Here is a 21,758-nt window from a genome sequence, read left to right as displayed (position 1 = left end):
CTGCCCTCACCATGGGCTTGCTTGCAAACCAGGGAGCCTTTCTCCAGGAGCTTGTTGGGAGCTAAAGGATTCTCTGTGCACAAATGTCAGTGTGGAGATAGCGATCATACAGGACACCGTTCGGGAAGCCCGAGCTAGGAGCCAGGCCACTGTCTCGCTTATTCCCCCTCTTGGAAATTAATCTTTTCTATAGAAAGGAGGAAATGACATCTCAGAGAGTTATCAGTGACTTGCCAGGTCAGGAAGTGGCACGGTGGCTGTGAACCCGGGTGCCTGACACCAGCACCCACGCACGCAGCACGGGCCGGCTCCCGAAATGCCCTCTTCACACAGGGCACCTGTGGCCGGTCTTGGTCCTGACTTCTGAGCCTCTTGTCTCCTCTTTCTCTTGGAGTGCCCATCAAATAGGAATTCCCTCGCCAGACCGCCAGGGGGCCCAGCACCTGAACTATATCACCTGTTCCCTCAGCACACACGTCTTGCTAAGAAACACCACCAGGCCCTCCGCACTGCAGCACCACCATCACTCCGCAGAGGAACACGTGAAGTCCTCCTTCTGAAACCAGGTCTCCGGGAAACGGCTGCGAAATGCCCACCAAACAAATCCAAATCACTTTCGGGGTGTCAGGTAGCCACGGGCTGGATTTTGAGGGAAGGGGAGATGTCAGGCTGATCTAGGGAGGCACTGGCGAAGATTGAGGGCCAAGCCCCTGCAGGGAGCTGTCAGGGGTGGCGAGTGTCCTGTCCGTAGCCCTGGGCGAGCCAAGACTGATGTTGCCTGTGGGGAGGCAGGCGGCAGAGCTGCTCCAGGCGTGTGTGGTCCACACAGTGGGGCATGTGTGAAGTGTTCCCGGGACTCAAGCACACATTCAATGTACGTGCAGCATATGAGAGCCTCTAATTTTCAGAATTGCTCCTCCACGTGTTAAGGTGATTTTACGTGTTGAAGGGGAAAATGGGTTTCCCATACCGTGTCCTTTTCCATTTTTTTCTTAGCGATTCTTTTGACTGACCAGGGTGAAAACTGTGGCAGAAAATACAAATAGGTCTTTCCAGGGTGTGTTAGACGCAAGCCCCGTGTAGAAGTCAAACAAGAGGGGTGTGGGATTCCATCCCCTCTGGGTGCTTTTCCAGGCTCTCATCACCGAGGACTGAGTTTGGCAGGGGCCCCCAGAGAAGGAAAATGAGAAACGGACCACTTGCTCTGCAATCCATACTCCTAAGGGGAATAGAGGGAGTGCGTCCTCTGTGTGTCCGATGCCCTGTGTCTTCTGGGCGAGGCTTTCATTTGGAGCTGAGAACCTGAAGCTCAAATTAACCTAAGCGGCTAAGACGCTCCGTGTGTGTGTGTGTGTGTGTGTGTTTTGGGGGGTGGGGGAGGGTACTCTTTGGTCCAGAGCCGAGGTCTCTGCGCTTCCAGCCCAGTTCCCCACGCCAGCCCTGATGGGCGCGGAGTCTCTTTGTCCAAGACAGACAAAGGAAGACAGAGCCAGAATGAAGTCAACAACTTTTATTACAGCTCACATATTTCATAGAAAAAGGAATGTAGCGTCAGGTCCGGTTGTATGAAAAACGGTAAAATGCAGGTTCGTCCTGGTTGCTCTGTTGCCACCCGGGGCAGGCTCTCCGCGACATCAGGCACAGCAGCTGCACTTGTCCGAGGCCCCTTTGCAGACGCAGCCCTGGGCACACTTGGCGCAGCCCACGGGGCAGCAGGAGCAGCAGCCTGGGGAAGCGAGGGCAGCGTGCGGTCGGACCACGCGTTGTCCGGAGCCACCCTTCCCAGCAGCAGGCCTGGCCCCAGCTGCCCTCAGGCCCAGACCCTGAGTTTAGGATGGTGTCCTCTGTCCTGAGATAATTGCTCTCAGACACTCCGTTCAGGTTGCCTGCCCCATCGGTGCCCAGGACAGGGCACAGAGCCTTGGAGAGACAGTGAGCAGGGCCTCTGGGGACAAGAGAAAGCCAGCGCCCAGCACCGTCAGTGCTGTGAGCAAAGTCCTCAGGATCAAAGTGGAGGCAAACCCCTGACAGAGCAGCTCCCGCTCGGGATAGGGAAGCTCTGGGCTGCTTCGACAGGAAGGGGCTGCCCCAGGTCTGAGAAACCACACACGGTCACTAGTTCATGTCCCTAAAGTGCTTCAGTCCCTGAGAGGATTCAGAAGCGTGACTCAGGAGGCAGGAGGACTAGTTCTACTGACAGGTCAGAGGTTGCTTGTTAATGACCCGTCTGGGCCTCAGTCTCCCTGTTCTCTAGTGCGCGCCTGGGTCTCGGCCATCTGGAAGGTGATTCCACCTCTGATTGTGAATCCCTTCCTGGTGAGGGGGGCGGGGGTGGGGGTGGGGGTGGGGGTTACCGGGAAGTTTGGTCACTGTCCTGCTCCTGCCTGCTGAGCTCTGGGCTCCCTGCTCGCACCCAGCCCAGACCCCGCATTCCCAGAGAAGGCCCCGCACACTCACTCTTCTTGCAGGAGGTGCATCTGCAGGCTTTGCAGGTGCAGGAGCCAGCGCAGCTGCAGGAGCCGCCTGCCAGGAAGGGAAAGGCCCGCGGTGAGCAGGGAGAGGGATGCAGGAGCTACAGCAGACGGTCAGCAATGCCTCCCTGAGCCCTCCTCCTCTGTCAGGACCCAGCCCTGGGAGCTCGTGTCCACTCAGGCAGATAGAGAAGCCCCAGCTCCTCTCTTCTGGTCCAAGGAGAGTAGGTCCCCTCCTGATGGACTCCACAGGGAAGGTCCCAGGCTCCAGACCCAGCCCAGGCTGACTGGGGCTGGGGGCCAGGGCCCATGGCCTGAACCCCGAAGAGGCGATGTCCCCTCCTCCCCTCAAGTCCTGGCAGCTCCGAGGCCTCCTCCAAACACTGGGTCCCGGTCTAGCAGTCCCCTGACCTGACCAGCTGGGTGACCTCAAGAAGGAGAGCCTGCAGCCTCCGTGCCCTCAGTGTTAACGGAGAGGCAAAGGGAGACTGACATGCTCTCAGGAGCCTGGCTAGCAAGAAAGCCCTGGACCCGTGACAGGAGTCCTCCTGAGCTCCAACTCAAAACCCTCCCTTCTCGTCCTGTGCCTGGGAAGGGGGGCATCCTAAGGCTCAAAGCCAGGGTTCCCTTACCAGTGGGGCAGGAGCACTTGGGGTCCATCTGGAGGAGGAGTGAGGCCCGAGGTCCAAAGCAAGGGGCGAAGCGGCTTCACTGGTCCGGTGGGGGGCGTGTGGGAGCCAGGAGCCCGTGGGCTCAGTTATAGGCCGAGGAGGCGGCCCGGGCGCAGAGGCCCCGCCCCCGCCTTGCACCCGCCCCGCGGATCCGCGCCCGCGCCCGCGCTCGCGCTGCCCGCGGCGCCCTGGGCCGGGCTGTGAGCAACACGCGGGGCCGAGCGCACGATTCCACTTCGGTGCCGGCTGGAGCGGAGGAAGCGGGTGCCGTGCGGTAAGCGGTGTCCCAGCCCCCTGGCCGCCCCTTCGCAATGTGCCCGACGGGAGCAGCCCCCCCTGTTGCCGGGTTGTGCGGGAATCCAGCTCCCGCGTCCTCCGGTCTTCCCCGCCCCAGGCCGCGCGCCGCCGGCCTCCGGGTCGCCGTTTCCTGCAGCTTGAGAACAGCCCCCGCCTCCCGCTCGTGTCCCTGGCTTGGCCGGAGCCGGGGAGCGGTGTCAGAGACCGCAGGCGCATGTGACCCTCACCGCCGTTTCGCCCACCCTGTGTGTCCCCAGGCGTTGGCAGCCCCGGTCCCCACCACGGTCCTTTGGAAGCACTTTTCCGGTACCGTCTCCTGTAACCGCCCCGCGATGAACATTGCCTTCAGCCGCTAGTCGTCACTTGTGTTTTCCTTTCCTGGAGGGATCATGGCGCATTTCTCCGGGGGCTCCTTTGCCTAAACTTTCCAGGGGCGCTCCTCACCGTGGCCGGTCCACCCCACGCCAGGGTGGAGGTTCCCTAATCATGGGGTGCTCCCCAGGGAAGGCATCATTGTAGGCGATAGGCAGACCTGGCACGAAATAACAAAGCGGGACAAGTGGACAGTTCCCTTTGGGTAGTCCTGACGATTACACACCATGGAGTCCATGCCAAGCCTTGTTAATCACTTTTGCTCTTTGAATTGTCACACCCACCCGGAAGGGAGCTAGTAGTCAGGAGCCCGTTCCCCAAAGGCCAAACTACCTACAGTACGAGGAGGCTACAGTAAAGGCAGGCACACAGTGCTGGGGAGCGGTGCCCTGCTTCTGTGTTCTTGTGGCTTCGCAGCTGAAAGAGAGAGTCAGTGAGAAAGCTCCCCTTTGGCCCAGAGCTGTGTCTTCAGCCCGTCTCTACCGTGTCCAGCTCAATCCTGGGGGGGACCGAAGTGACAGAATAGGAATGTATTTATGCTTTTGTGGCTTCCTTCTGACTCTCTCCTTCAGTAGTGTTCAAGAGGTTTCTTTTGGTATAACATATTTCAGAAAATCCCTGAAAAGAAAATGGTAAGGAAATCCTGATGCAGGTGACAGCAGAGGTGGCAGGATCCTTCTGTATCTGTTAGGAGGACACCGACTGTCTTGCTCACGGCTTTCTATCTGTAGTGTCAATGGCTCTTTTGCGTGAAGGGAGGATAACCCCCTCAGGGGAAGTGGTCCCATGCTCACAGGGTTGATGAGGACGACCCAGAACACAGAGCTAAACACACCATCCTTGCGTGCGTGTCTGGAAGGAGAACAATGTCTCCTAGGCTAATGATAACAAAGAAATAAATAAATAGGTGATATGATAGATTGCTCACTGAGTGCCCAGTATATTCTGACATTCTTTGCATGTATTCAATTCTTTCATCCCGAGAGAGCCAGACACTATTTTTTTGCCCTTTAGAGCAGAGGAGACTGAGCCACAGAGAGGTTATGTCCCATGGCTATATGTGGCACAGATGGGACTGGCCCTCCTGCAGGCTGACTGCAGCCCCCCGCCCAACCGGACAGCATGTCATCCCATGAAAGGTGAGGACACTGAACACCTGGCCCAGAGGCAGCAGTGGGAAAGCACTGAGCAGCTGGCAGTCAGAACCCTCTGCACAGCTCTGTGACCTCTCTGGGCTTCAGCCTCCCACCTCTGCAGCCAGGAGCACAGCGGGACTGTCTCCGAAGACCCTTGCGGCCCTGAAAAAGGAGAGGCCGGATTCAGCCTCCAGTGATGTCACAACCGGCACCATGTGGCCGGGAGGTGAGACAGCTGTAGTGCAGGTTTAGTCCTTTGAGTCTAGGCTGTGTGCCCTTGGGTAAGTTGCTTAACCTCTCTGGAATTGGCACCGTCGCTCCAGACCATGCAGGTTCACTGAGTGTGTCCAAATGCTGTGGCGGTGACTCGTTGCATGGGGCTTGTTGGAGGAGATCCCCACGCCCTCTGGCACTGGATAAGCAAGGTTCCTATCCATCTCTGCCCTCACCATGGGCTTGCTTGCAAACCAGGGAGCCTTTCTCCAGGAGCTTGTTGGGAGCTAAAGGATTCTCTGTGCACAGATGTCAGTGTGGAGATAGCGATCATACAGGACACCGTTCGGGAAGCCCGAGCTAGGAGCCAGGCCACTGTCTCGCTTATTCCCCCTCTTGGAAATTAATCTTTTCTATAGAAAGGAGGAAATGAAATCTCAGAGAGTATCAGTGACTTGCCAGGTCAGGAAGTGGCACGGTGGCTGTGAACCCGGGTGCCTGACACCAGCACCCACGCACGCAGCACGGGCCGGCTCCCGAAATGCCCTCTTCACACAGGGCACCTGTGGCCGATCTTGGTCCTGACTTCTGAGCCTCTTGTCTCCTCTTTCTCTTGGAGTGCCCATCAAATAGGAATTCCCTCCCCAGACCGCCAGGGGGCGCAGCACCTGAACTATATCACCTGTTCCCTCAGCACACACGTCTTGCTAAGAAACACCACCAGGCCCTCCTCACTGCAGCACCACCATCACTCCGCAGAGGAACACGTGAAGTCCTCCTCCTGAAACCAAGTCTCCGGGAAACGGCTGGGAAATGCCCACCAAACAAATCCAAATCACTTTCGGGGTGTCAGGTAGCCACGGGCTGGATTTTGAGGGAAGGGGAGATGTCAGGCTGATCTAGGGAGGCACTGGCGAAGATTGAGGGCCAAGCCCCTGCAGGGAGCTGTCAGGGGTGGCGAGTGTCCTGTCCGTAGCCCTGGGCGAGCCAAGACTGATGTTGCCTGTGGGGAGGCAGGCGGCAGAGCTGCTCCAGGCGTGTGTGGTCCACACAGTGGGGCATGTGTGAAGTGTTCCCGGGACTCAAGCACACATTCAATGTACGTGCAGCATATGAGAGCCTCTAATTTTCAGAATTGCTCCTCCACGTGTTAAGGTGATTTTACGTGTTGAAGGGGAAAATGGGTTTCCCATACCGTGTCCTTTTCCATTTTTTTCTTAGCGATTCTTTTGACTGACCAGGGTGAAAACTGTGGCAGAAAATACAAATAGGTCTTTCCAGGGTGTGTTAGACGCAAGCCCCGTGTAGAAGTCAAACAAGAGGGGTGTGGGATTCCATCCCCTCTGGGTGCTTTTCCAGGCTCTCATCACCGAGGACTGAGTTTGGCAGGGGCCCCCAGAGAAGGAAAATGAGAAACGGACCACTTGCTCTGCAATCCATACTCCTAAGGGGAATAGAGGGAGTGCGTCCTCTGTGTGTCCGATGCCCTGTGTCTTCTGGGCGAGGCTTTCATTTGGAGCTGAGAACCTGAAGCTCAAATTAACCTAAGCGGCTAAGACGCTCCGTGTGTGTGTGTGTGTGTGTGTGTGTGTTTTGGGGGGTGGGGGAGGGTACTCTTTGGTCCAGAGCCGAGGTCTCTGCGCTTCCAGCCCAGTTCCCCACGCCAGCCCTGATGGGCGCGGAGTCTCTTTGTCCAAGACAGACAAAGGAAGACAGAGCCAGAATGAAGTCAACAACTTTTATTACAGCTCACATATTTCATAGAAAAAGGAATGTAGCGTCAGGTCCGGCTGTATGAAAAACGGTAAAATGCAGGTTCGTCCTGGTTGCTCTGTTGCCACCCGGGGCAGGCTCTCCGCGACATCAGGCACAGCAGCTGCACTTGTCCGAGGCCCCTTTGCAGACGCAGCCCTGGGCACACTTGGCGCAGCCCACGGGGCAGCAGGAGCAGCAGCCTGGGGAAGCGAGGGCAGCGTGCGGTCGGACCACGCGTTGTCCGGAGCCACCCTTCCCAGCAGCAGGCCTGGCCCCAGCTGCCCTCAGGCCCAGACCCTGAGTTTAGGATGGTGTCCTCTGTCCTGAGATAATTGCTCTCAGACACTCCGTTCAGGTTGCCTGCCCCATCGGTGCCCAGGACAGGGCACAGAGCCTTGGAGAGACAGTGAGCAGGGCCTCTGGGGACAAGAGAAAGCCAGCGCCCAGCACCGTCAGTGCTGTGAGCAAAGTCCTCAGGATCAAAGTGGAGGCAAACCCCTGACAGAGCAGCTCCCGCTCGGGATAGGGAAGCTCTGGGCTGCTTCGACAGGAAGGGGCTGCCCCAGGTCTGAGAAACCACACACGGTCACTAGTTCATGTCCCTAAAGTGCTTCAGTCCCTGAGAGGATTCAGAAGCGTGACTCAGGAGGCAGGAGGACTAGTTCTACTGACAGGTCAGAGGTTGCTTGTTAATGACCCGTCTGGGCCTCAGTCTCCCTGTTCTCTAGTGCGCGCCTGGGTCTCGGCCATCTGGAAGGTGATTCCACCTCTGATTGTGAATCCCTTCCTGGTGAGGGGGGCGGGGGTGGGGGTGGGGGTGGGGGTTACCGGGAAGTTTGGTCACTGTCCTGCTCCTGCCTGCTGAGCTCTGGGCTCCCTGCTCGCACCCAGCCCAGACCCCGCATTCCCAGAGAAGGCCCCGCACACTCACTCTTCTTGCAGGAGGTGCATCTGCAGGCTTTGCAGGTGCAGGAGCCAGCGCAGCTGCAGGAGCCGCCTGCCAGGAAGGGAAAGGCCCGCGGTGAGCAGGGAGAGGGATGCAGGAGCTACAGCAGACGGTCAGCAATGCCTCCCTGAGCCCTCCTCCTCTGTCAGGACCCAGCCCTGGGAGCTCGTGTCCACTCAGGCAGATAGAGAAGCCCCAGCTCCTCTCTTCTGATCCAAGGAGAGTAGGTCCCCTCCTGATGGACTCCACAGGGAAGGTCCCAGGCTCCAGACCCAGCCCAGGCTGACTGGGGCTGGGGGCCAGGGCCCATGGCCTGAACCCCGAAGAGGCGATGTCCCCTCCTCCCCTCAAGTCCTGGCAGCTCCGAGGCCTCCTCCAAACACTGGGTCCCGGTCTAGCAGTCCCCTGACCTGACCAGCTGGGTGACCTCAAGAAGGAGAGCCTGCAGCCTCCGTGCCCTCAGTGTTAACGGAGAGGCAAAGGGAGACTGACATGCTCTCAGGAGCCTGGCTAGCAAGAAAGCCCTGGACCCGTGACAGGAGTCCTCCTGAGCTCCAACTCAAAACCCTCCCTTCTCGTCCTGTGCCTGGGAAGGGGGGCATCCTAAGGCTCAAAGCCAGGGTTCCCTTACCAGTGGGGCAGGAGCACTTGGGGTCCATCTGGAGGAGGAGTGAGGCCCGAGGTCCAAAGCAAGGGGCGAAGCGGCTTCACTGGTCCGGTGGGGGGCGTGTGGGAGCCAGGAGCCCGTGGGCTCAGTTATAGGCCGAGGAGGCGGCCCGGGCGCAGAGGCCCCGCCCCCGCCTTGCACCCGCCCCGCGGATCCGCGCCCGCGCCCGCGCTCGCGCTGCCCGCGGCGCCCTGGGCCGGGCTGTGAGCAACACGCGGGGCCGAGCGCACGATTCCACTTCGGTGCCGGCTGGAGCGGAGGAAGCGGGTGCCGTGCGGTAAGCGGTGTCCCAGCCCCCTGGCCGCCCCTTCGCAATGTGCCCGACGGGAGCAGCCCCCCCTGTTGCCGGGTTGTGCGGGAATCCAGCTCCCGCGTCCTCCGGTCTTCCCCGCCCCAGGCCGCGCGCCGCCGGCCTCCGGGTCGCCGTTTCCTGCAGCTTGAGAACAGCCCCCGCCTCCCGCTCGTGTCCCTGGCTTGGCCGGAGCCGGGGAACGGTGTCAGAGACCGCAGGCGCATGTGACCCTCACCGCCGTTTCGCCCACCCCGTGTGTCCCCAGGCGTTGGCAGCCCCGGTCCCCACCACGGTCCTTTGGAGGCATTTTTCCGGTACCGTCTCCTGTAACCGCCCCGCGATGAACATTGCCTTCAGCCGCTAGTCGTCACTTGTGTTTTCCTTTCCTGGAGGGATCATGGCGCATTTCTCCGGGGGCTCCTTTGCCTAAACTTTCCAGGGGCGCTCCTCACCGTGGCCGGTCCACCCCACGCCAGGGTGGAGGTTCCCTGATCATGGGATGCTCCCCAGGGAAGGCATCATTGTAGGCGATAGGCAGACCTGGCACGAAATAACAAAGCGGGACAAGTGGACAGTTCCCTTTGGGTAGTCCTGACGATTACACACCATGGAGTCCATGCCAAGCCTTGTTAATCACTTTTGCTCTTTGAATTGTCACACCCACCCGGAAGGGAGCTAGTAGTCAGGAGCCCGTTCCCCAAAGGCCAAACTACCTACAGTACGAGGAGGCTACAGTAAAGGCAGGCACACAGTGCTGGGGAGCGGTGCCCTGCTTCTGTGTTCTTGTGGCTTCGCAGCTGAAAGAGAGAGTCAGTGAGAAAGCTCCCCTTTGGCCCAGAGCTGTGTCTTCAGCCCGTCTCTACCGTGTCCAGCTCAATCCTGGGGGGGACCGAAGTGACAGAATAGGAATGTATTTATGCTTTTGTGGCTTCCTTCTGACTCTCTCCTTCAGTAGTGTTCAAGAGGTTTCTTTTGGTATAACATATTTCAGAAAATCCCTGAAAAGAAAATGGTAAGGAAATCCTGATGCAGGTGACAGCAGAGGTGGCAGGATCCTTCTGTATCTGTTAGGAGGACACCGACTGTCTTGCTCACGGCTTTCTATCTGTAGTGTCAATGGCTCTTTTGCGTGAAGGGAGGATAACCCCCTCAGGGGAAGTGGTCCCATGCTCACAGGGTTGATGAGGACGACCCAGAACACAGAGCTAAACACACCATCCTTGCGTGCGTGTCTGGAAGGAGAACAATGTCTCCTAGGCTAATGATAACAAAGAAATAAATAAATAGGTGATATGATAGATTGCTCACTGAGTGCCCAGTATATTCTGACATTCTTTGCATGTATTCAATTCTTTCATCCCGAGAGAGCCAGACACTATTTTTTTGCCCTTTAGAGCAGAGGAGACTGAGCCACAGAGAGGTTATGTCCCATGGCTATATGTGGCACAGATGGGACTGGCCCTCCTGCAGGCTGACTGCAGCCCCCCGCCCAACCGGACAGCATGTCATCCCATGAAAGGTGAGGACACTGAACACCTGGCCCAGAGGCAGCAGTGGGAAAGCACTGAGCAGCTGGCAGTCAGAACCCTCTGCACAGCTCTGTGACCTCTCTGGGCTTCAGCCTCCCACCTCTGCAGCCAGGAGCACAGCGGGACTGTCTCCGAAGACCCTTGCGGCCCTGAAAAAGGAGAGGCCGGATTCAGCCTCCAGTGATGTCACAACCGGCACCATGTGGCCGGGAGGTGAGACAGCTGTAGTGCAGGTTTAGTCCTTTGAGTCTAGGCTGTGTGCCCTTGGGTAAGTTGCTTAACCTCTCTGGAATTGGCACCGTCGCTCCAGACCATGCAGGTTCACTGAGTGTGTCCAAATGCTGTGGCGGTGACTCGTTGCATGGGGCTTGTTGGAGGAGATCCCCACGCCCTCTGGCACTGGATAAGCAAGGTTCCTATCCATCTCTGCCCTCACCATGGGCTTGCTTGCAAACCAGGGAGCCTTTCTCCAGGAGCTTGTTGGGAGCTAAAGGATTCTCTGTGCACAGATGTCAGTGTGGAGATAGCGATCATACAGGACACCGTTCGGGAAGCCCGAGCTGGGAGCCAGGCCACTGTCTCGCTTATTCCCCCTCTTGGAAATTAATCTTTTCTATAGAAAGGAGGAAATGAAATCTCAGAGAGTATCAGTGACTTGCCAGGTCAGGAAGTGGCACGGTGGCTGTGAACCCGGGTGCCTGACACCAGCACCCACGCACGCAGCACGGGCCGGCTCCCGAAATGCCCTCTTCACACAGGGCACCTGTGGCCGATCTTGGTCCTGACTTCTGAGCCTCTTGTCTCCTCTTTCTCTTGGAGTGCCCATCAAATAGGAATTCCCTCCCCAGACCGCCAGGGGGCGCAGCACCTGAACTATATCACCTGTTCCCTCAGCACACACGTCTTGCTAAGAAACACCACCAGGCCCTCCTCACTGCAGCACCACCATCACTCCGCAGAGGAACACGTGAAGTCCTCCTCCTGAAACCAAGTCTCCGGGAAACGGCTGGGAAATGCCCACCAAACAAATCCAAATCACTTTCGGGGTGTCAGGTAGCCACGGGCTGGATTTTGAGGGAAGGGGAGATGTCAGGCTGATCTAGGGAGGCACTGGCGAAGATTGAGGGCCAAGCCCCTGCAGGGAGCTGTCAGGGGTGGCGAGTGTCCTGTCCGTAGCCCTGGGCGAGCCAAGACTGATGTTGCCTGTGGGGAGGCAGGCGGCAGAGCTGCTCCAGGCGTGTGTGGTCCACACAGTGGGGCATGTGTGAAGTGTTCCCGGGACTCAAGCACACATTCAATGTACGTGCAGCATATGAGAGCCTCTAATTTTCAGAATTGCTCCTCCACGTGTTAAGGTGATTTTACGTGTTGAAGGGGAAAATGGGTTTCCCATACCGTGTCCTTTTCCATTTTTTTCTTAGCGATTCTTTTGACTGACCAGGGTGAAAACTGTGGCAGAAAATACAAATAGGTCTTTCCAGGGTGTGTTAGACGCAAGCCCCGTGTAGAAGTCAAACAAGAGGGGTGTGGGATTCCATCCCCTCTGGGTGCTTTTCCAGGCTCTCATCACCGAGGACTGAGTTTGGCAGGGGCCCCCAGAGAAGGAAAATGAGAAACGGACCACTTGCTCTGCAATCCATACTCCTAAGGGGAATAGAGGGAGTGCGTCCTCTGTGTGTCCGATGCCCTGTGTCTTCTGGGCGAGGCTTTCATTTGGAGCTGAGAACCTGAAGCTCAAATTAACCTAAGCGGCTAAGACGCTCCGTGTGTGTGTGTGTGTGTGTGTGTGTTTTGGGGGGTGGGGGAGGGTACTCTTTGGTCCAGAGCCGAGGTCTCTGCGCTTCCAGCCCAGTTCCCCACGCCAGCCCTGATGGGCGCGGAGTCTCTTTGTCCAAGACAGACAAAGGAAGACAGAGCCAGAATGAAGTCAACAACTTTTATTACAGCTCACATATTTCATAGAAAAAGGAATGTAGCGTCAGGTCCGGCTGTATGAAAAACGGTAAAATGCAGGTTCGTCCTGGTTGCTCTGTTGCCACCCGGGGCAGGCTCTCCGCGACATCAGGCACAGCAGCTGCACTTGTCCGAGGCCCCTTTGCAGACGCAGCCCTGGGCACACTTGGCGCAGCCCACGGGGCAGCAGGAGCAGCAGCCTGGGGAAGCGAGGGCAGCGTGCGGTCGGACCACGCGTTGTCCGGAGCCACCCTTCCCAGCAGCAGGCCTGGCCCCAGCTGCCCTCAGGCCCAGACCCTGAGTTTAGGATGGTGTCCTCTGTCCTGAGATAATTGCTCTCAGACACTCCGTTCAGGTTGCCTGCCCCATCGGTGCCCAGGACAGGGCACAGAGCCTTGGAGAGACAGTGAGCAGGGCCTCTGGGGACAAGAGAAAGCCAGCGCCCAGCACCGTCAGTGCTGTGAGCAAAGTCCTCAGGATCAAAGTGGAGGCAAACCCCTGACAGAGCAGCTCCCGCTCGGGATAGGGAAGCTCTGGGCTGCTTCGACAGGAAGGGGCTGCCCCAGGTCTGAGAAACCACACACGGTCACTAGTTCATGTCCCTAAAGTGCTTCAGTCCCTGAGAGGATTCAGAAGCGTGACTCAGGAGGCAGGAGGACTAGTTCTACTGACAGGTCAGAGGTTGCTTGTTAATGACCCGTCTGGGCCTCAGTCTCCCTGTTCTCTAGTGCGCGCCTGGGTCTCGGCCATCTGGAAGGTGATTCCACCTCTGATTGTGAATCCCTTCCTGGTGAGGGGGGCGGGGGTGGGGGTGGGGGTGGGGGTTACCGGGAAGTTTGGTCACTGTCCTGCTCCTGCCTGCTGAGCTCTGGGCTCCCTGCTCGCACCCAGCCCAGACCCCGCATTCCCAGAGAAGGCCCCGCACACTCACTCTTCTTGCAGGAGGTGCATCTGCAGGCTTTGCAGGTGCAGGAGCCAGCGCAGCTGCAGGAGCCGCCTGCCAGGAAGGGAAAGGCCCGCGGTGAGCAGGGAGAGGGATGCAGGAGCTACAGCAGACGGTCAGCAATGCCTCCCTGAGCCCTCCTCCTCTGTCAGGACCCAGCCCTGGGAGCTCGTGTCCACTCAGGCAGATAGAGAAGCCCCAGCTCCTCTCTTCTGGTCCAAGGAGAGTAGGTCCCCTCCTGATGGACTCCACAGGGAAGGTCCCAGGCTCCAGACCCAGCCCAGGCTGACTGGGGCTGGGGGCCAGGGCCCATGGCCTGAACCCCGAAGAGGCGATGTCCCCTCCTCCCCTCAAGTCCTGGCAGCTCCGAGGCCTCCTCCAAACACTGGGTCCCGGTCTAGCAGTCCCCTGACCTGACCAGCTGGGTGACCTCAAGAAGGAGAGCCTGCAGCCTCCGTGCCCTCAGTGTTAACGGAGAGGCAAAGGGAGACTGACATGCTCTCAGGAGCCTGGCTAGCAAGAAAGCCCTGGACCCGTGACAGGAGTCCTCCTGAGCTCCAACTCAAAACCCTCCCTTCTCGTCCTGTGCCTGGGAAGGGGGGCATCCTAAGGCTCAAAGCCAGGGTTCCCTTACCAGTGGGGCAGGAGCACTTGGGGTCCATCTGGAGGAGGAGTGAGGCCCGAGGTCCAAAGCAAGGGGCGAAGCGGCTTCACTGGTCCGGTGGGGGGCGTGTGGGAGCCAGGAGCCCGTGGGCTCAGTTATAGGCCGAGGAGGCGGCCCGGGCGCAGAGGCCCCGCCCCCGCCTTGCACCCGCCCCGCGGATCCGCGCCCGCGCCCGCGCTCGCGCTGCCCGCGGCGCCCTGGGCCGGGCTGTGAGCAACACGCGGGGCCGAGCGCACGATTCCACTTCGGTGCCGGCTGGAGCGGAGGAAGCGGGTGCCGTGCGGTAAGCGGTGTCCCAGCCCCCTGGCCGCCCCTTCGCAATGTGCCCGACGGGAGCAGCCCCCCCTGTTGCCGGGTTGTGCGGGAATCCAGCTCCCGCGTCCTCCGGTCTTCCCCGCCCCAGGCCGCGCGCCGCCGGCCTCCGGGTCGCCGTTTCCTGCAGCTTGAGAACAGCCCCCGCCTCCCGCTCGTGTCCCTGGCTTGGCCGGAGCCGGGGAACGGTGTCAGAGACCGCAGGCGCATGTGACCCTCACCGCCGTTTCGCCCACCCCGTGTGTCCCCAGGCGTTGGCAGCCCCGGTCCCCACCACGGTCCTTTGGAGGCATTTTTCCGGTACCGTCTCCTGTAACCGCCCCGCGATGAACATTGCCTTCAGCCAGCCGCTAGTCGTCACTTGTGTTTTCCTTTCCTGGAGGGATCATGGCGCATTTCTCCGGGGGCTCCTTTGCCTAAACTTTCCAGGGGCGCTCCTCACCGTAGCCGGTCCACCCCACGCCAGGGTGGAGGTTCCCTGATCATGGGATGCTCCCCAGGGAAGGCATCATTGTAGGCGATAGGCAGACCTGGCACGAAATAACAAAGCGGGACAAGTGGACAGTTCCCTTTGGGTAGTCCTGACGATTACACACCATGGAGTCCATGCCAAGCCTTGTTAATCACTTTTGCTCTTTGAATTGTCACACCCACCCGGAAGGGAGCTAGTAGTCAGGAGCCCGTTCCCCAAAGGCCAAACTACCTACAGTACGAGGAGGCTACAGTAAAGGCAGGCACACAGTGCTGGGGAGCGGTGCCCTGCTTCTGTGTTCTTGTGGCTTCGCAGCTGAAAGAGAGAGTCAGTGAGAAAGCTCCCCTTTGGCCCAGAGCTGTGTCTTCAGCCCGTCTCTACCGTGTCCAGCTCAATCCTGGGGGGGACCGAAGTGACAGAATAGGAATGTATTTATGCTTTTGTGGCTTCCTTCTGACTCTCTCCTTCAGTAGTGTTCAAGAGGTTTCTTTTGGTATAACATATTTCAGAAAATCCCTGAAAAGAAAATGGTAAGGAAATCCTGATGCAGGTGACAGCAGAGGTGGCAGGATCCTTCTGTATCTGTTAGGAGGACACCGACTGTCTTGCTCACGGCTTTCTATCTGTAGTGTCAATGGCTCTTTTGCGTGAAGGGAGGATAACCCCCTCAGGGGAAGTGGTCCCATGCTCACAGGGTTGATGAGGACGACCCAGAACACAGAGCTAAACACACCATCCTTGCGTGCGTGTCTGGAAGGAGAACAATGTCTCCTAGGCTAATGATAACAAAGAAATAAATAAATAGGTGATATGATAGATTGCTCACTGAGTGCCCAGTATATTCTGACATTCTTTGCATGTATTCAATTCTTTCATCCCGAGAGAGCCAGACACTATTTTTTTGCCCTTTAGAGCAGAGGAGACTGAGCCACAGAGAGGTTATGTCCCATGGCTATATGTGGCACAGATGGGACTGGCCCTCCTGCAGGCTGACTGCAGCCCCCCGCCCAACCGGACAGCATGTCATCCCATGAAAGGTGAGGACACTGAACACCTGGCCCAGAGGCAGCAGTGGGAAAGCACTGAGCAGCTGGCAGTCAGAACCCTCTGCACAGCTCTGTGACCTCTCTGGGCTTCAGCCTCCCACCTCTGCAGCCAGGAGCACAGCGGGACTGTCTCCGAAGACCCTTGCGGCCCTGAAAAAGGAGAGGCCGGATTCAGCCTCCAGTGATGTCACAACCGGCACCATGTGGCCGGGAGGTGAGACAGCTGTAGTGCAGGTTTAGTCCTTTGAGTCTAGGCTGTGTGCCCTTGGGTAAGTTGCTTAACCTCTCTGGAATTGGCACCGTCGCTCCAGACCATGCAGATTCACTGAGTGTGTCCAAATGCTGTGGCGGTGACTCGTTGCATGGGGCTTGTTGGAGGAGATCCCCACGCCCTCTGGCACTGGATAAGCAAGGTTCCTATCCATCTCTGCCCTCACCATGGGCTTGCTTGCAAACCAGGGAGCCTTTCTCCAGGAGCTTGTTGGGAGCTAAAGGATTCTCTGTGCACAGATGTCAGTGTGGAGATAGCGATCATACAGGACACCGTTCGGGAAGCCCGAGCTAGGAGCCAGGCCACTGTCTCGCTTATTCCCCCTCTTGGAAATTAATCTTTTCTATAGAAAGGAGGAAATGACATCTCAGAGAGTTATCAGTGACTTGCCAGGTCAGGAAGTGGCACGGTGGCTGTGAACCCGGGTGCCTGACACCAGCACCCACGCACGCAGCACGGGCCGGCTCCCGAAATGCCCTCTTCACACAGGGCACCTGTGGCCGGTCTTGGTCCTGACTTCTGAGCCTCTTGTCTCCTCTTTCTCTTGGAGTGCCCATCAAATAGGAATTCCCTCGCCAGACCGCCAGGGGGCCCAGCACCTGAACTATATCACCTGTTCCCTCAGCACACACGTCTTGCTAAGAAACACCACCAGGCCCTCCGCACTGCAGCACCACCATCACTCCGCAGAGGAACACGTGAAGTCCTCCTTCTGAAACCAGGTCTCCGGGAAACGGCTGCGAAATGCCCACCAAACAAATCCAAATCACTTTCGGGGTGTCAGGTAGCCACGGGCTGGATTTTGAGGGAAGGGGAGATGTCAGGCTGATCTAGGGAGGCACTGGCGAAGATTGAGGGCCAAGCCCCTGCAGGGAGCTGTCAGGGGTGGCGAGTGTCCTGTCCGTAGCCCTGGGCGAGCCAAGACTGATGTTGCCTGTGGGGAGGCAGGCGGCAGAGCTGCTCCAGGCGTGTGTGGTCCACACAGTGGGGCATGTGTGAAGTGTTCCCGGGACTCAAGCACACATTCAATGTACGTGCAGCATATGAGAGCCTCTAATTTTCAGAATTGCTCCTCCACGTGTTAAGGTGATTTTACGTGTTGAAGGGGAAAATGGGTTTCCCATACCGTGTCCTTTTCCATTTTTTTCTTAGCGATTCTTTTGACTGACCAGGGTGAAAACTGTGGCAGAAAATACAAATAGGTCTTTCCAGGGTGTGTTAGACGCAAGCCCCGTGTAGAAGTCAAACAAGAGGGGTGTGGGATTCCATCCCCTCTGGGTGCTTTTCCAGGCTCTCATCACCGAGGACTGAGTTTGGCAGGGGCCCCCAGAGAAGGAAAATGAGAAACGGACCACTTGCTCTGCAATCCATACTCCTAAGGGGAATAGAGGGAGTGCGTCCTCTGTGTGTCCGATGCCCTGTGTCTTCTGGGCGAGGCTTTCATTTGGAGCTGAGAACCTGAAGCTCAAATTAACCTAAGCGGCTAAGACGCTCCGTGTGTGTGTGTGTGTGTGTGTGTGTGTTTTGGGGGGTGGGGGAGGGTACTCTTTGGTCCAGAGCCGAGGTCTCTGCGCTTCCAGCCCAGTTCCCCACGCCAGCCCTGATGGGCGCGGAGTCTCTTTGTCCAAGACAGACAAAGGAAGACAGAGCCAGAATGAAGTCAACAACTTTTATTACAGCTCACATATTTCATAGAAAAAGGAATGTAGCGTCAGGTCCGGCTGTATGAAAAACGGTAAAATGCAGGTTCGTCCTGGTTGCTCTGTTGCCACCCGGGGCAGGCTCTCCGCGACATCAGGCACAGCAGCTGCACTTGTCCGAGGCCCCTTTGCAGACGCAGCCCTGGGCACACTTGGCGCAGCCCACGGGGCAGCAGGAGCAGCAGCCTGGGGAAGCGAGGGCAGCGTGCGGTCGGACCACGCGTTGTCCGGAGCCACCCTTCCCAGCAGCAGGCCTGGCCCCAGCTGCCCTCAGGCCCAGACCCTGAGTTTAGGATGGTGTCCTCTGTCCTGAGATAATTGCTCTCAGACACTCCGTTCAGGTTGCCTGCCCCATCGGTGCCCAGGACAGGGCACAGAGCCTTGGAGAGACAGTGAGCAGGGCCTCTGGGGACAAGAGAAAGCCAGCGCCCAGCACCGTCAGTGCTGTGAGCAAAGTCCTCAGGATCAAAGTGGAGGCAAACCCCTGACAGAGCAGCTCCCGCTCGGGATAGGGAAGCTCTGGGCTGCTTCGACAGGAAGGGGCTGCCCCAGGTCTGAGAAACCACACACGGTCACTAGTTCATGTCCCTAAAGTGCTTCAGTCCCTGAGAGGATTCAGAAGCGTGACTCAGGAGGCAGGAGGACTAGTTCTACTGACAGGTCAGAGGTTGCTTGTTAATGACCCGTCTGGGCCTCAGTCTCCCTGTTCTCTAGTGCGCGCCTGGGTCTCGGCCATCTGGAAGGTGATTCCACCTCTGATTGTGAATCCCTTCCTGGTGAGGGGGGCGGGGGTGGGGGTGGGGGTGGGGGTTACCGGGAAGTTTGGTCACTGTCCTGCTCCTGCCTGCTGAGCTCTGGGCTCCCTGCTCGCACCCAGCCCAGACCCCGCATTCCCAGAGAAGGCCCCGCACACTCACTCTTCTTGCAGGAGGTGCATCTGCAGGCTTTGCAGGTGCAGGAGCCAGCGCAGCTGCAGGAGCCGCCTGCCAGGAAGGGAAAGGCCCGCGGTGAGCAGGGAGAGGGATGCAGGAGCTACAGCAGACGGTCAGCAATGCCTCCCTGAGCCCTCCTCCTCTGTCAGGACCCAGCCCTGGGAGCTCGTGTCCACTCAGGCAGATAGAGAAGCCCCAGCTCCTCTCTTCTGGTCCAAGGAGAGTAGGTCCCCTCCTGATGGACTCCACAGGGAAGGTCCCAGGCTCCAGACCCAGCCCAGGCTGACTGGGGCTGGGGGCCAGGGCCCATGGCCTGAACCCCGAAGAGGCGATGTCCCCTCCTCCCCTCAAGTCCTGGCAGCTCCGAGGCCTCCTCCAAACACTGGGTCCCGGTCTAGCAGTCCCCTGACCTGACCAGCTGGGTGACCTCAAGAAGGAGAGCCTGCAGCCTCCGTGCCCTCAGTGTTAACGGAGAGGCAAAGGGAGACTGACATGCTCTCAGGAGCCTGGCTAGCAAGAAAGCCCTGGACCCGTGACAGGAGTCCTCCTGAGCTCCAACTCAAAACCCTCCCTTCTCGTCCTGTGCCTGGGAAGGGGGGCATCCTAAGGCTCAAAGCCAGGGTTCCCTTACCAGTGGGGCAGGAGCACTTGGGGTCCATCTGGAGGAGGAGTGAGGCCCGAGGTCCAAAGCAAGGGGCGAAGCGGCTTCACTGGTCCGGTGGGGGGCGTGTGGGAGCCAGGAGCCCGTGGGCTCAGTTATAGGCCGAGGAGGCGGCCCGGGCGCAGAGGCCCCGCCCCCGCCTTGCACCCGCCCCGCGGATCCGCGCCCGCGCCCGCGCTCGCGCTGCCCGCGGCGCCCTGGGCCGGGCTGTGAGCAACACGCGGGGCCGAGCGCACGATTCCACTTCGGTGCCGGCTGGAGCGGAGGAAGCGGGTGCCGTGCGGTAAGCGGTGTCCCAGCCCCCTGGCCGCCCCTTCGCAATGTGCCCGACGGGAGCAGCCCCCCCTGTTGCCGGGTTGTGCGGGAATCCAGCTCCCGCGTCCTCCGGTCTTCCCCGCCCCAGGCCGCGCGCCGCCGGCCTCCGGGTCGCCGTTTCCTGCAGCTTGAGAACAGCCCCCGCCTCCCGCTCGTGTCCCTGGCTTGGCCGGAGCCGGGGAACGGTGTCAGAGACCGCAGGCGCATGTGACCCTCACCGCCGTTTCGCCCACCCCGTGTGTCCCCAGGCGTTGGCAGCCCCGGTCCCCACCACGGTCCTTTGGAGGCATTTTTCCGGTACCGTCTCCTGTAACCGCCCCGCGATGAACATTGCCTTCAGCCGCTAGTCGTCACTTGTGTTTTCCTTTCCTGGAGGGATCATGGCGCATTTCTCCGGGGGCTCCTTTGCCTAAACTTTCCAGGGGCGCTCCTCACCGTGGCCGGTCCACCCCACGCCAGGGTGGAGGTTCCCTGATCATGGGATGCTCCCCAGGGAAGGCATCATTGTAGGCGATAGGCAGACCTGGCACGAAATAACAAAGCGGGACAAGTGGACAGTTCCCTTTGGGTAGTCCTGACGATTACACACCATGGAGTCCATGCCAAGCCTTGTTAATCACTTTTGCTCTTTGAATTGTCACACCCACCCGGAAGGGAGCTAGTAGTCAGGAGCCCGTTCCCCAAAGGCCAAACTACCTACAGTACGAGGAGGCTACAGTAAAGGCAGGCACACAGTGCTGGGGAGCGGTGCCCTGCTTCTGTGTTCTTGTGGCTTCGCAGCTGAAAGAGAGAGTCAGTGAGAAAGCTCCCCTTTGGCCCAGAGCTGTGTCTTCAGCCCGTCTCTACCGTGTCCAGCTCAATCCTGGGGGGGACCGAAGTGACAGAATAGGAATGTATTTATGCTTTTGTGGCTTCCTTCTGACTCTCTCCTTCAGTAGTGTTCAAGAGGTTTCTTTTGGTATAACATATTTCAGAAAATCCCTGAAAAGAAAATGGTAAGGAAATCCTGATGCAGGTGACAGCAGAGGTGGCAGGATCCTTCTGTATCTGTTAGGAGGACACCGACTGTCTTGCTCACGGCTTTCTATCTGTAGTGTCAATGGCTCTTTTGCGTGAAGGGAGGATAACCCCCTCAGGGGAAGTGGTCCCATGCTCACAGGGTTGATGAGGACGACCCAGAACACAGAGCTAAACACACCATCCTTGCGTGCGTGTCTGGAAGGAGAACAATGTCTCCTAGGCTAATGATAACAAAGAAATAAATAAATAGGTGATATGATAGATTGCTCACTGAGTGCCCAGTATATTCTGACATTCTTTGCATGTATTCAATTCTTTCATCCCGAGAGAGCCAGACACTATTTTTTTGCCCTTTAGAGCAGAGGAGACTGAGCCACAGAGAGGTTATGTCCCATGGCTATATGTGGCACAGATGGGACTGGCCCTCCTGCAGGCTGACTGCAGCCCCCCGCCCAACCGGACAGCATGTCATCCCATGAAAGGTGAGGACACTGAACACCTGGCCCAGAGGCAGCAGTGGGAAAGCACTGAGCAGCTGGCAGTCAGAACCCTCTGCACAGCTCTGTGACCTCTCTGGGCTTCAGCCTCCCACCTCTGCAGCCAGGAGCACAGCGGGACTGTCTCCGAAGACCCTTGCGGCCCTGAAAAAGGAGAGGCCGGATTCAGCCTCCAGTGATGTCACAACCGGCACCATGTGGCCGGGAGGTGAGACAGCTGTAGTGCAGGTTTAGTCCTTTGAGTCTAGGCTGTGTGCCCTTGGGTAAGTTGCTTAACCTCTCTGGAATTGGCACCGTCGCTCCAGACCATGCAGGTTCACTGAGTGTGTCCAAATGCTGTGGCGGTGACTCGTTGCATGGGGCTTGTTGGAGGAGATCCCCACGCCCTCTGGCACTGGATAAGCAAGGTTCCTATCCATCTCTGCCCTCACCATGGGCTTGCTTGCAAACCAGGGAGCCTTTCTCCAGGAGCTTGTTGGGAGCTAAAGGATTCTCTGTGCACAGATGTCAGTGTGGAGATAGCGATCATACAGGACACCGTTCGGGAAGCCCGAGCTAGGAGCCAGGCCACTGTCTCGCTTATTCCCCCTCTTGGAAATTAATCTTTTCTATAGAAAGGAGGA

The 21,758-nt window shown here is 58.4% G+C and overlaps 4 protein-coding genes across 4 annotated transcripts; all 4 read right to left on the bottom strand.

Annotated features, from left to right (window-relative positions):
• Positions 1-1,495: 1,495 nt before the first annotated feature.
• LOC130706863 (metallothionein-1E-like) lies at positions 1,496-3,268 on the bottom strand. Its single transcript, XM_057539533.1, has 3 exons — positions 3,104-3,268; positions 2,458-2,523; positions 1,496-1,726 (listed from the first exon to the last, which is right to left on the bottom strand). Exons 1-3 carry the CDS (start codon positions 3,129-3,131, stop codon positions 1,635-1,637), a joined length of 186 nt encoding a protein of 61 aa, XP_057395516.1. The 5' UTR covers positions 3,132-3,268; the 3' UTR covers positions 1,496-1,634.
• Positions 3,269-6,884: 3,616 nt separating this feature from the next.
• Positions 6,885-8,652, bottom strand: LOC130706862 (metallothionein-1E-like). The gene is made up of 3 exons (XM_057539532.1): positions 8,493-8,652; positions 7,847-7,912; positions 6,885-7,115 (listed from the first exon to the last, which is right to left on the bottom strand). The coding sequence occupies exons 1-3, from the start codon at positions 8,518-8,520 to the stop codon at positions 7,024-7,026; spliced, it is 186 nt and encodes a 61-aa protein (XP_057395515.1). The 5' UTR covers positions 8,521-8,652; the 3' UTR covers positions 6,885-7,023.
• Positions 8,653-12,271: 3,619 nt separating this feature from the next.
• Positions 12,272-14,039, bottom strand: LOC103002815 (metallothionein-1E-like). The gene is made up of 3 exons (XM_007193605.3): positions 13,880-14,039; positions 13,234-13,299; positions 12,272-12,502 (listed from the first exon to the last, which is right to left on the bottom strand). The coding sequence occupies exons 1-3, from the start codon at positions 13,905-13,907 to the stop codon at positions 12,411-12,413; spliced, it is 186 nt and encodes a 61-aa protein (XP_007193667.1). The 5' UTR covers positions 13,908-14,039; the 3' UTR covers positions 12,272-12,410.
• Positions 14,040-17,665: 3,626 nt separating this feature from the next.
• Positions 17,666-19,433, bottom strand: LOC130706859 (metallothionein-1E-like). Its single transcript, XM_057539529.1, has 3 exons — positions 19,274-19,433; positions 18,628-18,693; positions 17,666-17,896 (listed from the first exon to the last, which is right to left on the bottom strand). The coding sequence occupies exons 1-3, from the start codon at positions 19,299-19,301 to the stop codon at positions 17,805-17,807; spliced, it is 186 nt and encodes a 61-aa protein (XP_057395512.1). The 5' UTR covers positions 19,302-19,433; the 3' UTR covers positions 17,666-17,804.
• Positions 19,434-21,758: the final 2,325 nt, after the last annotated feature.

The sequence above is a fragment of the Balaenoptera acutorostrata genome, unplaced genomic scaffold (genome assembly GCF_949987535.1).
Source record: "Balaenoptera acutorostrata unplaced genomic scaffold, mBalAcu1.1 scaffold_974, whole genome shotgun sequence".
NCBI classification, from domain to species: Eukaryota; Metazoa; Chordata; class Mammalia; order Artiodactyla; family Balaenopteridae; genus Balaenoptera; species Balaenoptera acutorostrata.
The sequence above is the reverse complement of the archived record's forward strand: the minus strand, read 5'-3'. Positions and strand labels throughout refer to the sequence as shown.

Excerpts from the sequence above, each read along its gene's own strand:
- LOC130706863 (XM_057539533.1), bottom strand. The coding sequence starts at position 3,131 with ATGGACCCCAAGTGCTCCTGCCCCACTG. Across the intron at positions 2,524-3,103 it reads CAAGTGCTCCTGCCCCACTG|GCGGCTCCTGCAGCTGCGCT; the intron begins GTAAGGGAACCC and ends CCTTCCTGGCAG. Across the intron at positions 1,727-2,457 it reads ATGCACCTCCTGCAAGAAGA|GCTGCTGCTCCTGCTGCCCC; the intron begins GTGAGTGTGCGG and ends TCGCTTCCCCAG.
- LOC130706862 (XM_057539532.1), bottom strand. The coding sequence starts at position 8,520 with ATGGACCCCAAGTGCTCCTGCCCCACTG. Across the intron at positions 7,913-8,492 it reads CAAGTGCTCCTGCCCCACTG|GCGGCTCCTGCAGCTGCGCT; the intron begins GTAAGGGAACCC and ends CCTTCCTGGCAG. Across the intron at positions 7,116-7,846 it reads ATGCACCTCCTGCAAGAAGA|GCTGCTGCTCCTGCTGCCCC; the intron begins GTGAGTGTGCGG and ends TCGCTTCCCCAG.
- LOC103002815 (XM_007193605.3), bottom strand. The coding sequence starts at position 13,907 with ATGGACCCCAAGTGCTCCTGCCCCACTG. Across the intron at positions 13,300-13,879 it reads CAAGTGCTCCTGCCCCACTG|GCGGCTCCTGCAGCTGCGCT; the intron begins GTAAGGGAACCC and ends CCTTCCTGGCAG. Across the intron at positions 12,503-13,233 it reads ATGCACCTCCTGCAAGAAGA|GCTGCTGCTCCTGCTGCCCC; the intron begins GTGAGTGTGCGG and ends TCGCTTCCCCAG.
- LOC130706859 (XM_057539529.1), bottom strand. The coding sequence starts at position 19,301 with ATGGACCCCAAGTGCTCCTGCCCCACTG. Across the intron at positions 18,694-19,273 it reads CAAGTGCTCCTGCCCCACTG|GCGGCTCCTGCAGCTGCGCT; the intron begins GTAAGGGAACCC and ends CCTTCCTGGCAG. Across the intron at positions 17,897-18,627 it reads ATGCACCTCCTGCAAGAAGA|GCTGCTGCTCCTGCTGCCCC; the intron begins GTGAGTGTGCGG and ends TCGCTTCCCCAG.